The sequence below is a fragment of the Balaenoptera borealis genome, assembly GCF_965194805.1.
Source record: "Balaenoptera borealis genome assembly, chromosome: 3".
Lineage (NCBI taxonomy): Eukaryota > Metazoa > Chordata > Mammalia > Artiodactyla > Balaenopteridae > Balaenoptera > Balaenoptera borealis.
The window spans coordinates 25,376,094-25,388,398 of NC_138866.1; the positions used below are offsets into that span (position 1 = coordinate 25,376,094).

Consider the following 12,305-nt stretch of genomic DNA (forward strand, 5'->3'; position numbering starts at 1 on the left):
GTAGCATGAGAAATGGGTGTTACCTTGAAGTAACTGAGGTCTACCTCTGGCCGAGGAGAAATAGGTGGAAACCTGAGCAATCAGGGTACACCGGGCTGCCACCTGGGCATTTAAGGTGCTATCCTGTACCACCTAGTTGTATGGCCCTCACACAGCTCTATGTTTGCACTTCCTAGTGAAACCCTGGCTGTTATTCACAGTGCCCACTATCAGGCACTGTGCCAACCACTTGACACGCATTGTCTCTCAATCCCTATGACAGTTGAGGAAACTGAGGCCTGAGGACACTGTATAAGATGAAATAATTTTTTGGGAAGCAGACGTGGGTAAAAGTTGGGGAACCATGATTTTTCTGTCTTTGAAGCCCAAGCCCTCACCCACCACATTATTGTGTGAAAATTTACCCTGTTATAAGGAGTGTGGATAGATTCCCTATGAGAAATTCTGCATGCCGTGTCCATCAGAGTGGGTACAGAGAGAGATCAGGTCCAGAGATCTTTGCAGTGGGTCACATGTCATAACAAGGCCTCCAGGAACACCTGGACAGGTGCAGTGGGGGGTAATAAACATTCAGTTTTAGACTGAATTACTACTATCTGCCTTCTGTGTGCCAGGCCCTGGGCCAAATTTATACCAAAAGAGGTATCATCTCTGGTTTCCATGTGAGAGAACTGAAGCGTGGGTTGCCTAAGGTCACATAACTAATTTTGAGAAGTGCAATTAAAATTTAGATTCCTAGACGCTCAAGACCCAAGCTCTGTCCTGCCTACTGGGCTGCCTCTTAGGTCTAGTGGGCCGGGCCCGGGACCTGCTGAGCTCTGCCTACCCAGAACATTTCCAGTGTAGTTGATGGGCAAAATGATGCCCAAGGAGGGGATGCAGAGGATAAGCACAAAGACGATGAGATGATACTGGAACATGATGTAGATACGGGCATCGTCTCCACACTTGCTAATCAGATCTTCGTTCCTGGAAGAGACACAGAGACAAGGACATTGCTCAGGAGCCAGCGTGGCTACAACTGAAGTCGGAGGTAGATAAGAGGAAAGGGAGAGAAGATGACCACCCCACCCCCGAGTTTTTATCTTTAGAAATATCACCCTTCTCAAAACTTGTCATGCCTGAAATGTATTTCACTGAATTTCACAGGCGTATCAAAGATAGAGGCTACAGATACACTCCTGGGAATCCAGAAGCCCTCTTAAATCAGGCATTTATTTCCTCTTTTATTGCTTGTTCAAACATTTTGAGTGCTTGCTATAGCATAAGCACTGAATAAACCATTAGTGATAACAGGATTCATCCTATTTTTCAAAAAGTTGTTCCTTAAATTAAAAAGGGGTACTTAAAGCCACAATGAGGTATCACTCCACCCTGCCAGACTGGCCAAAGTTGGAAAGTCGGTGAGGAAAGTGTTGAGAAAGTGCTGGCGAGGGTGTGGGATGCCGGGAGCTCTCTCACACTCATGGGTACTTACTCTGGCACACAGCTCTGGATAAGAGTGGACATTACCTACAGAAGTTGACTATACGTATACCCTATGACCTAGCAATTCCACTCCTAGGTTTATACCCAACAGAAACACATGCACATGGGCACCAAGGGACATGTATAAGAATGTCACAGACGCATTATTTGTAACAGCCCCAAACTGGAAACAACCTAATTGTCTATCAGAGGTAGAATGGACACAAGAATTGAAATATATATGTAGTGAAATATATATATAGTGAGCTATATATATCACATTATATGTATGTAATGAAATACCATACAGAGATAAAAATGAATGACCATAGCTGAACCCCACAAACGCAACGTTGAGTGAAAGATGCCAGGCACAAACAATACATACCATATCATTTCATATACAAAGTTCAAAAATAGGCAATACTGAACTACAGAGTTAGAAGTCAGGATACTGGTTACCTTTGGAGAGGTGGGAGGTGATAGGAGATTGGGAGGGAGAAGGAGGAGGGCTTCTGGGGTCTTGGCAATGTTCTAATTCTTTATCAGGATGGTGCTTGTATAGGTTTTGCTTGTGATGACTGAGCTGGACACATTTTTTGTGCACTTTTCTGTACGTATGTTATACTTCAATTAAAAAATTTTAAAGCAATACATGCTTATTATAGAAACTTTAGAAAATACAAAAGAAGAAAATCATTCACCTACAATCTCATCAAACCTAAGATAATGGCTATTAATCATTTTGGCCAATTTCCTTTAGTTTCTTATTGTATTGCTGGTTTAACTTGTGACTGTAGTATAAACAGCATTTGATGGATTGCTCTTTTGCTTAGCATTTAATCTTAAGTCTTTTCTGATCATTTTACATTTTGTCTAAATATTTTTATGGCTGCCAAATAATAATGGTGACAATAGCCTCTTTTTGTGGATTATTGATTCACACCCAGCCCCAAGCTGCACGCCTCCGCCTTTGGTGGATGTGCCATAGTTTACTCACCTTTGCCCTCTGATCAGACTTGAAGGTTGTATGCAACTTCTAGCATTCAGTCCAGGATTCAGATTTATTTTTCAACAATATTACAAAGAGCATATCTTCAAGGCTTTCAATATCACCATTTAGGTAATTATTTAGAGCTCTCAACCTTTTTTTAACTTCAAGCAGTTAAAATACTTCCTGCCTTGGACTTGAGAATTAAATCCCAAGAATGGGGTGGATGAGAACTGGTGAGAAGGGAGAACAGGGGAATGTCCGCCTGCAGGCTTAGGGTGCCAAGATCTGCTCACCTGATAGAAACAGTGTGCCCGAGGCAGGGTGAGAGCTTCCAACCAGGTGGAGGGAACAGAGGGCTGGACGGGACGAAGAACACAAGAATCTCCTTTCTGGGCTGACAATTCCCGCCTCCCCACTGGGCCCATTGCTCCATCTGCACCGGAAGCGCAGGTTATACTCAGCAGCCTATCTTACAGTTCTGAGGGAAGCCTGAGTTTTTGAGTCTGCCTATACATATTCCTCTACTCAATTCTGTTCTCTTCCCACCACTCTTTAAAGTGCCGTCCCCATGACATTCCAGGCATCACTCTTTCTCCTACTCACAATTAATTCTCATCTCTGCTCTAATCGCTTCCTCTCCTCTACCTCTTGCTGGAGACTTGCTCTACCTGTCTCATCTTTAAATTAACATCCATCTGTCTCTACAGACGCCCACACTTCTTCCCTTTCAACTACAGCCAGGTTCAAGTGCTCACTTGCTACTCTTAAAAAAAAAACCCCAAGAAACTCCTTAAGCATCCACTCCTTCACCAGTTTCCCTTCAAGTTCCATCCAATATCCTTCCTTCCCTGCTCCCACCCACCTCTTGAAAAAGGTGGCTTCCATTCTCTGCCTCTACTTCTTGGACATCTCCTCGTCCTGGAACTGCCCTCCCAGTGGAGACTCAAATCTCCAAAGTCGACATCCTCTGCTGAGCGCTCATGCTACTCAACCTTGTAGGACTGGAGGCTGCAGACCACACCCTGTCTGGACCTCGCGCCTGCCTGGCTTCAGTGAGCCCGTGCCCTAGAGGTTGCCACCTTTTCTTCTTGTCCCAACCACTCTCTCCCTTGGGCCCTTTCCCTTGGGTGTCCCATCTGCTCCCATGACTTCAACTATGACGACCTCTGTGCACCCATATCCCAAGTCTAAATCTCTAGCTCCGACCTTTCTCCTAAGCTTTAATCCTGTTTTTCAACAGCTTGCCGGTCAACTCACATGCTCACCCTGGCCCTATGTCATTAATTTCCCAACTCATCATATCTCCTCATCTCCCAACTGGTGGTATTATTACCCTCCCCAGAAACCAGACCTCGATTTCTCCCTCTTTCCTAAGCGTGTGGAAGCCAGGTGGAAACAACAACCCACTGACTGTTGTTGCCCCATCATCTCCCTCCCCATGGCTCCTCCGCGTTGTTTCCCTGGTCACCACCACCTCTCACCTGGACACTGGAAAAACCTTCTTAGCTGCTCGCGTTGCCTTTGGACTCTTCCTACTGCCATTCACCCCTCCTGCCCCTGCCTACAAACAGACATCACCTGAGTGTCCTGCTCAAAAGTAGTCACTGGCTCCCTGCTGCCTCTAAATCAAAAGCCAAGATTCTCGGTATGGTAGTCAAGATCCCAGCTGATCCTTCTGGCCCAAGCTTTCATCCCCTCTCTTGCTATGTACTCTTGCTTCTAGCCACACCAGAAGATTTACCATTTCTGGACACTCCCTGCCCATCTCTGCCCCAAACCTTTGCTCATGCAGTCCTTAATTTCTGATGGGCCCTCCACATCACAACAGTCAAAATTCTTCCCGTTCCTCAAAGCCTCGCTCAAAACTATGCTTCTTCTGAACCCCCAAATTGGAATTAATTTCTCGCTCTCCCAAATGCCCTTTGCACAGCAATTATGCTCTCCCCATTATCAATTATGTGTAGTGGGTCTTGTTAACCCATGTTTTTCTAACTAGACTGAGTGGGCTTTGTGTGCTGGGACTCTGGCTTCTGCAGGAAAGGGCGGTCATGAAGAGGGGCATGAGAGACTGGAGGTATAGGTTTCTCTTAATAAAAATGTATTTATCCAAGCTTGTGCATGTTTTAAATATTAACAAAGCAAAACCAGAGAAGGTGCCAAGAAATAAAAGTCCCCCTTCCACTCCCCCAACATGTGGCTAAGATTCCCACCCACGCACAAACTAGCTGTATCACTTCCTCGGGACTCTGGTGAATGAGGAACGAAGACGAGAGGCCAAGGCCATGGGGAGTCCTCCACCAGTGGAGCTGGGGCTCAAACCCCAGAGGCTGCTGGTCCCAAGCCCAGCTCTGGATTCCCAAGGCCCAGTCATGGTATCTTGTGCCCCCAAAGGGTCCCAGGCCCTTCAACAGGTCTGGGGAAAGAGAGGTGCCCTGGTGTAGCTCATGCAGGTGGATGGGATCTTGCGGCAATGTCTGAATGCTCCCAGCAAGGCCCTTGAATGGTGTGGGCATGGAGGTACATGAAGGAAGAAGCCCTAAGGGTCTTGGCCAAGAAGCAGATGTGCAGGTCCAGGCAGGCCCCTGGCGCAGGCGGCCTCTGGGGAGCACTGAGGCTGCACCCTAAGGCAGGCATCACCAGGCAAGGACGGACCCTGAAGGAGGGGTTCGAAGGACAGGCAGGGCAGGCCAGGTGGGGGATATTTAGGGAGAGCCCAGGAACATACAGCGCTCTGAGGTGGAGACAGAGCTGTGTGCACACATGTAAGTGTGTATGCACGTGTGTGTGCATGTGTGTCCACACACACAGTGGAGGCATGGAGCTCTGACAGGTGTCTGCTCTGCGGAGGCATCTGGCTGGTATGAGGCCATCGGGAGATGACAGGTGACTCGGGGTCTCTCTCCTTGCCAAGTGGGGTCTCACACTAAAGAGATCCAGAAGGTGCGGTGGGCCAGGGGCTGTCCCTCCGTAATGGGCATGGAGGCTGGGAGAGGAAGCCTGCCCTTCTGCCTGGTGGTTTTTGTTTTCTCCATCTAGGCAAATATGAGGAACGATGTTCACAGAAGCAAAGCAAAGAGTACCGGGAAGGATTTCTTTTTCCTCGTGTGGCCTTCATAAAAGCATTTTTATAAGCATGTGAGAGGGGTCTTTCCTGAGAACTGTGGCAGAGGGAAAATGGGCTGTGGGCAGCGTCCAGTTCCCATTTCACCTACGGAATGCCGGAAGGCGTCCTCTGCCAGGGCCGGGCTGCGGTGGGCAGGGGGAGTGGGGAGTGGACGTTGGGGCACAGAATTTAGGCCCAAGGCCTGGTCCTGCAGGGCAGGAGACCCTGTCCCCACCCTCTCCCAGATAAGGCTCAGGAAGCTCAGGCACTTACTTCATGGTGATGGTGTTGAAAAACCAGGAATAGAAGCCCTGGGGAAAAAGGAGAGAAAGTGTGAGAAAACCCAGCACAGTGAGGCAGTGAGGCAGTGTCCGGGGCTTCCTTCCCCAGCAAGGTCTGGACTGGAATCGGTGCTGAGGGAGATGTCTTTTCAGAAGTCGGGCATCCTGGTACAGCAAGTGGTGGCTTAGAGGGTGGGCCTCAGACTGGAGGGAGAGAAGGGACTTTGGGGTGGACGTCAATTGCTTTCTGTCTGTCCCTCCTTGCTTCCTTCTGGGAAATGCCCCTCCCCTATGCATGTGGCCCGGTGGACTGTCCGTCAAGAAGGTGTCTGCTACCAGTGGTCAGTTGACCAACGGGAAAATGACCCAAGAGGGGCCAAGCAAAATGCTCTTAAGGGGATTGATATGGGTGTTGGGAGAAGGGTCTTCCTCTGAGTTCTTGCATCTCGGTCAACACCAGGCATCCTGGAGTGGAGTGGCTTGGTGAGTCTTTGATGCCACATGCAGGAGCTTGTCTGAGATAAAAAGCCTGCTCAGAGGAGAGAGGACCACAGATGGGATCCTGGTGGCAATGCTGGACTTCCTGGATCTAGCTGTACCTGAAGCAGCTGCTTCCCTTAGATTTCCCCGCACAGGCCACACATCACCCTTTTGTTATAACGCTAACTTGAGCTGGGTTTCTTCTTCTGCATCTGAGGGTCCTGTCGATTATATATTTCTCTCAGGGTCTTGCTGTCTGGAGTTTCCGGGTGGTGGGAAAAGGTGGCCTCAGCCGGGGGCTGGGAGGGGCTAGAGAGGCAGTCAGCTCGGGAACTGTATGCATAGGGTAGGCAGAGGGCCACAGCTCTAAAAGCTGCCAGATGTGGCAGCTGATTAAGTTACCCTGGTGCATGCTTCCTTCTGGGATCCCAGAGGGTCTGGCGAAAACTTGGAAAAGGTTGCAGCTCTTGATTGGGTCACGAGCACATCAGCGACCCAGGCAGGCCCACTTGGGTGACAGTCCCCCAGAACCGCATGGATTGGGGAAGGGGTATTTCCCAAAAGGAAGAAATGAGGGGCAGGCAAACATGAAACAGAAGGAAGTTCCTTGCTCCCTTAGGTGTAAGGCCCACCTTCTAGGCCTCCTCCCTGTGCTGGGTGGGTTGACAGTGGGAATGCCCATCAGGAATGGCCACTTGTGGGGGCACCATTTCCCCAGCTATATCCTAGGGAACTAAAGTAGGGATAAAAGCCTGGGTATGAGGCAGAGTGATGACGGGAAATGGCATGATGGTGGCAGTGGCGACTGGGAAAGTCCCAGGGAGGGGGTGAATTGCTAGACAAGACTTGGGCTGACTGTCTGGCCACCCCTTCCCTACATGGAGAGTCTTTCCTCACCTCCCACCTCTGGGCCAACATGCAGTTCATTAAGGGAGCAAGCAGGTTTGCTGACGGGCCCTAGTGGATATGCAGAGTGGAGGAGTATCAGTGGGAGGGCAGAGGTAGTGAGTAGAAGTGTGGCCTATGTACCCATGAAAGGCACATGGACACAGATGTGTGAGTGACCAGGTATGGACCCATATTCTCTCTTTCTCTCTCCCTCTCTCTCTCTCACACACACACACACACACACACTCCCCTGCATATATATTGTACCTCTAAAAGGCATAAACCATTCAGAAAACTTAGCAGCTGAACAGCGGGCCTGAGAATCAGACACATTTCCCCTCTTCTCCCCACCCCGAGGAAATGGCCACAGGCTCCCAGGAGCCAGCTCAGCTGACAAGACTGAGTGACAGCGGTCAGTTCACTGCACCCACCTCGGTGGCTCCGTCCTCCCCACTCCCGCCACATCTGCCCTGACCTGCTCAGGGTGCTATGAGGAGACCTGTTCACTTCACCCACTCCACTCAGCCTGGTTGAGGCCTCGCCATCTGCCTGGGGCCCTGCAGGAGCTACCTCACTGCACCCTTCCTCCGTGTCTAATTTCTACCCTCTTCTGTTTGACTACCCCACTGCTGCCATCATGATTTATCTTCTAGATATTTTTAAAATAAAATGTCATTGTACAGAAAAAAACCGCACAAAGCTGAAGTGATGTTTCTAAAGATAAATCTGAGAATTGCCTTGCAAGGTAGGTGTTACTGTCCTTATTCGACAGAGGAAATCTCCAGGACGTGAACCTGTCCGAGGCTCCCGTTCTTGTCGGGGGCAGGTCTTGGCAAGTAAAGGGACCAGGTCTCTTGGAGGGATGAAAATGGATGAGAATTTGCTTCCACCAAATACATATCAGATACTAATTACACGACAGGCTGGACCGGGTGCTGGGACAGTGGCGAGTAAGACCAGTATAGCTCTCACTGGGGGAAGTGGGCACACTAGATTAACTGTGTAGATGACGAATCATCACAGACTGGGTTAACAGCGCTGAAGAAAAGGAATGCAGGGACTTCACTGGTGGTCCAGTGGTTGAGAATCCGTCTTGCAATGCAGAGGATGCTGGTTTGATCCCTGGTCAGGGAACTAAGATCCCACATGATGTGGGGCAGCTAAGTCTGCATGCCACAACTAGAGAGAAGCCCGCGCGCCGCAACAAAAGATCCCGTGTGCCGCAACTAAGACCCGATGCAGCCAATAAATAAATAAATGTTTAAAAAAAATAAAACTAATATACGTTATTTATAAAACTTAAAAAGAAAAGGAATGCATTTTCCATGAGGGTATAACAACAGATCTGGACCCAGATTTGGGGGCGGGCAGGGATCCCCAGGGAAGTGGTACTTGAGCTGAAATCTGAACAAAGGTTGGGTGTGTTAGCCAGAGAGGAACCAGTGGGGAAGGGGGAGAGGGGAGAACAGGTGAAAGGCCTGGGGAGAGAAGGAGGTGGCACTTCTGAGGATCTAAAATATGGCCAACGTGGTGGAGGGTGGGGCAGTTGGGACAAGAAAGAGAGACTGGACAGGTGGGCAAGAGGCCAAACCACGAGACCATGGCAAGGCACCCGCAACTGACTCCAAGAGCATTAGGAAGCCACTGAAAGCTTACACTTACACAGCCATGTGTCCCTGTTTATGGAGCTCGCTCTGGATGGAGTAGGGGGCACGCGTGGACCTAAAGAGATCAGTTAGAAGCTACCATGCTCCTCCAAGCAAGAGACTGATGGAGGCTGGACTAGGGGGATGGTGGGAGAGGTGGAGAGAAACAAAACTGGGAAGGTAAAGGCAACACAACTTCGTAATGAACTGGCCATGCCCAGGGGCCTGGGCAAGAGCAAGGCGTGTGCACCTGAATGGATGGTGGGAAGTCTGAGACCAGCGATCCAGGGACGGGTGGAGGCGGAGGGAGATCACAGCATGTTTTGGACAAATTGAATCCAAAATGCCCTTACAATATCCACATGGAGATATTTTGAAGGCCATTGGATAAATGGGGCTGGAGCCCAGAGGAATTTAGCTGGAGCCAGGAATTTAGGAGGGATCTGTGTAGAGGGGGCAATTGAAGTCATGAGTGTGGATGACACTGCCTGGGAGAGAGATGGGGAGGGTCTGGGATCTGCTGGGGGGACTCCCGGTGTGGAGGAGGCACCGACAGAGGGAAGACCCAGAGAGCGGGATGCCACGGAAGCAGCGGGAAGTGCTTCCCCTCTATTCAAGAAGGGAAGATGATCTGCAGGCTCAGGTGTTTCTGAGAGACGAGAACTCAGGAAAGCCCATTGGATTTCATCGCATGGGACCGCTGGTGACCCTGGGGCTGTTTGGGTGGGAGCCACGTGTGAGGGGGTTGAGGAGTGAGAGGAAGGTGAGGAGGTGGAGACAGCAAGCCAGACCTCTCTTCTGGAGTTCAGCTCGGACCGGCCCCGAGCGCCATCTAGAGCACTTTAGCTCCACTCCATCGCTCTGGAGGGCCTTCCTTGCTCCCTTTCTCCTGTGTGCACTTACTGCCACCACCTTCTTGGCACCCTAGAAGGCAGGTACGGTCAATATCTCCATATTTCCGACGGGGAAACAGGCTTGGCAAGGCGCAGGCATTTGTTCAAGGTCACGCTGCTAGGAATGGTTGGGTGGCTGATTGCAAAGCCCCGCTGATGAGCCCGCTCCTTCCTGCACATGCCCGGGCCCCTGCCCCCACCCTCACCAGGTCCAGGCCCAGGTCCACCCCAGCACCCACCTTATCCCTGTGTTCCATCTCCAGGGAAATATCCGAGGGAGACGTCTTCTCGCTCTGCTCCCCATAGATCAGCGAGGTCAGGCTGCCGGCCAGGAAAGGTAGTGGGGAGGTGGAAAAGGAGAAAGTTCTTAGGTGCCTGCCTTGCTCCCTGGGCTGAGGGCTGTGGTCACCTCCTGCCCAGTAGCAGACACGCCTCAACTTGTTTGCTGAGCACACAGCTCTGGGCACAGACAGGTGGCCAACGCATCTTGGGAGTCATGAGATCCAGAAAGGCTGAGATCTGAGAAAAAAGTGGCCTCGTGCCCAGAGGTGGCTGCTCTCCAAGTCACCTTAATGCAGGGAGGGCTAGAGCACGGGCAGGGGTGGCAATGAGATGCCACCTGCTGACGAGACACCTGTGCGGTTTGGGCACTGGTCAGAGCCGTGTCCTGGTCACGGCAGCACATCTCCCGATGAAGCAAGCAGCTCACTCCCGATGCCCAGCCTCTCCTCACCTGTCGTTGTGTATCAGCAGAGCCAGGCGTCCGTAGTCCCACGCGGCTTTCCGGAGGAAGGAGTATACCAAGACGATGACCTATAGGTCAGGAAAAGCAATATGGCGCAAGAGAGCTCATGGATGCCTTCCCCTCGACTGACCCCTGAATTCCCATGGGGAAGACTGTCCCTGAGGTCCCCAGGGGCTCCCCCCTAGGTGGCCAGCTCTGTCAGGGTAGGGGTCATGCCTTCTGCAGCTCTAGATTCCCAGTGCCCAGCAGCATCCTAGCAGAGTGGATGCTCAGAGTGGTTGAATGAAGGCGCTGGTGGCATGTTTAGAACAATGGACAGAGCACTCGTTGAATAAATCATCAAGGGGACAGATGGGAGGCTCAAGGGTACTGGCCAGGGGGACCTTTGGACAAGGGTGCAAGGAAGAGAATCAGGGATTCCACTGTTCCCGCAGCCTCCTCTTCTCCAAGGCCCACCCACCCTGGGCCGCCCTGGGCAGGACTGACATTCAGATAGTTCCCACCACTGTGGCTGGCATCCACGGACAGCTGGGGCCCCTTGTATCGCTTGTGAAAGCTGGACCATCCACCCTGGGTGAGACCTCTCTGTCTGCCCACTGCAGTGCCCAGAACTCACCACCCACAAGATAACGTTGAGGAACAGCACAGTGGGGATACCCCCAAAGGGCTGCCCCTGCAGGACGGTGCTCCGAGAGTGGAAGCAGTCGTCCGCCGAGAAGTTCCGGGGCTTTTCCACCATATTCAGGTTGCCCGGCGAGACAGTCATCCTGGGAGGCTCCCTGGTGAACAGAGGGGTTTCCAAGTCAAACATGAGGCCCCCCTCCCCCCGCATTATGCAACACGCAGAAGCCTGCCGGGGAGCTGGCAGGGGTGCACTGAGCTTATAAATGGTCAAGGCAGGAGGCTCAGCCCTGAGATGGCATGCAGCCCTGTCCTGTAAGACAGGGGTCCCCAACCCCCTGGGGGCACGGGGTCACACAGCAGGAGGTGAGCAGCAGGTGACTGAGCAAAGCTTCATCTGTATTTACAGCCGCTCTCCATCACTTGCATTACCACCTGAGCTCCGCCTCCTGTCAGATCAGGGATGGCATTAGATGCTCATAGGAACGGGAGCCCTATTGTGAACTGCAGATGCGAGGGATCTAGGTTGTGCGCTCCTTATGAGAATCTAATGCCTGATGATCTGAGGTGGAGCTGAGGCGGTGACGCTAGCGCTGGGGAACGGCTGCAAATACAGATTATCATTAGCAGAGAGGTGTGACTGCACAGAGACCATAATAAATCAGTTACTTACAGACTCATATCAAAACCCTATCAGTGAGTGGCAAGTGACAATTAAGCTGCATCTTACAGAGCAGACTGGTCATAAGCAACACACTTCGGGTGTCACTGTCTCCCATCACCCCCAGATGGGACCATCTAGTTGCAGGAAAACAAGCTCAGGGCTCCCACTGATTCTGCATTATGCTGAGTTGTATAATTATTTCATTATATATTACAATGTAATAATAACAGAAATAAAGTGCACAATAAATGTAATGTGCTTGAATCATCCCGAAACCATCCCCCACCCCTGCCCCCAGTCCATGGAAAAATTGTCTTTCCACGAAGCCAGTCCCTTGTGACAAATAGGTTGGGGACCGCTGCTGTAAGAAACCACTTCCTCAAACCCAGGACCAAGATGGCAGAATAGCCCAGATTCCCTGGGAGAGTGTTTATTTTGTACCACTTGCTCCTTTTGCTAAAAGAGTTGTAAAATGCATATCCATCCAATGGGTCCTCCTACTTCTACCTTTGTGAAGCTTTTC

The 12,305-nt window shown here is 50.9% G+C and overlaps 1 protein-coding gene across 9 annotated transcripts in view; it reads right to left on the reverse strand.

The window, feature by feature from the left end:
- Positions 1-12,305, reverse strand: part of TMEM63C (transmembrane protein 63C) — a 452,188-nt gene that overhangs the window by 344,854 nt on the left and 95,029 nt on the right. For 6 of the 9 annotated variants that reach the window (XM_082384692.1, XM_082384691.1, XM_082384690.1 and 3 more), the window contains 5 exons: positions 11,114-11,276; positions 10,486-10,565; positions 9,992-10,073; positions 5,838-5,875; positions 827-969 (listed from right to left, as the gene is read on the reverse strand). In XM_082384692.1, coding sequence (XP_082240818.1) covers positions 827-969; positions 5,838-5,875; positions 9,992-10,073; positions 10,486-10,565; positions 11,114-11,276 — 506 coding nt within the window. Of the gene's footprint in view, positions 1-826; positions 970-5,837; positions 5,876-9,991; positions 10,074-10,485; positions 10,566-11,113; positions 11,277-12,305 lie in introns of those variants that run through there. The other 3 variants (XM_082384696.1, XM_082384697.1, XM_082384698.1) reach the window with 3 other exon arrangements.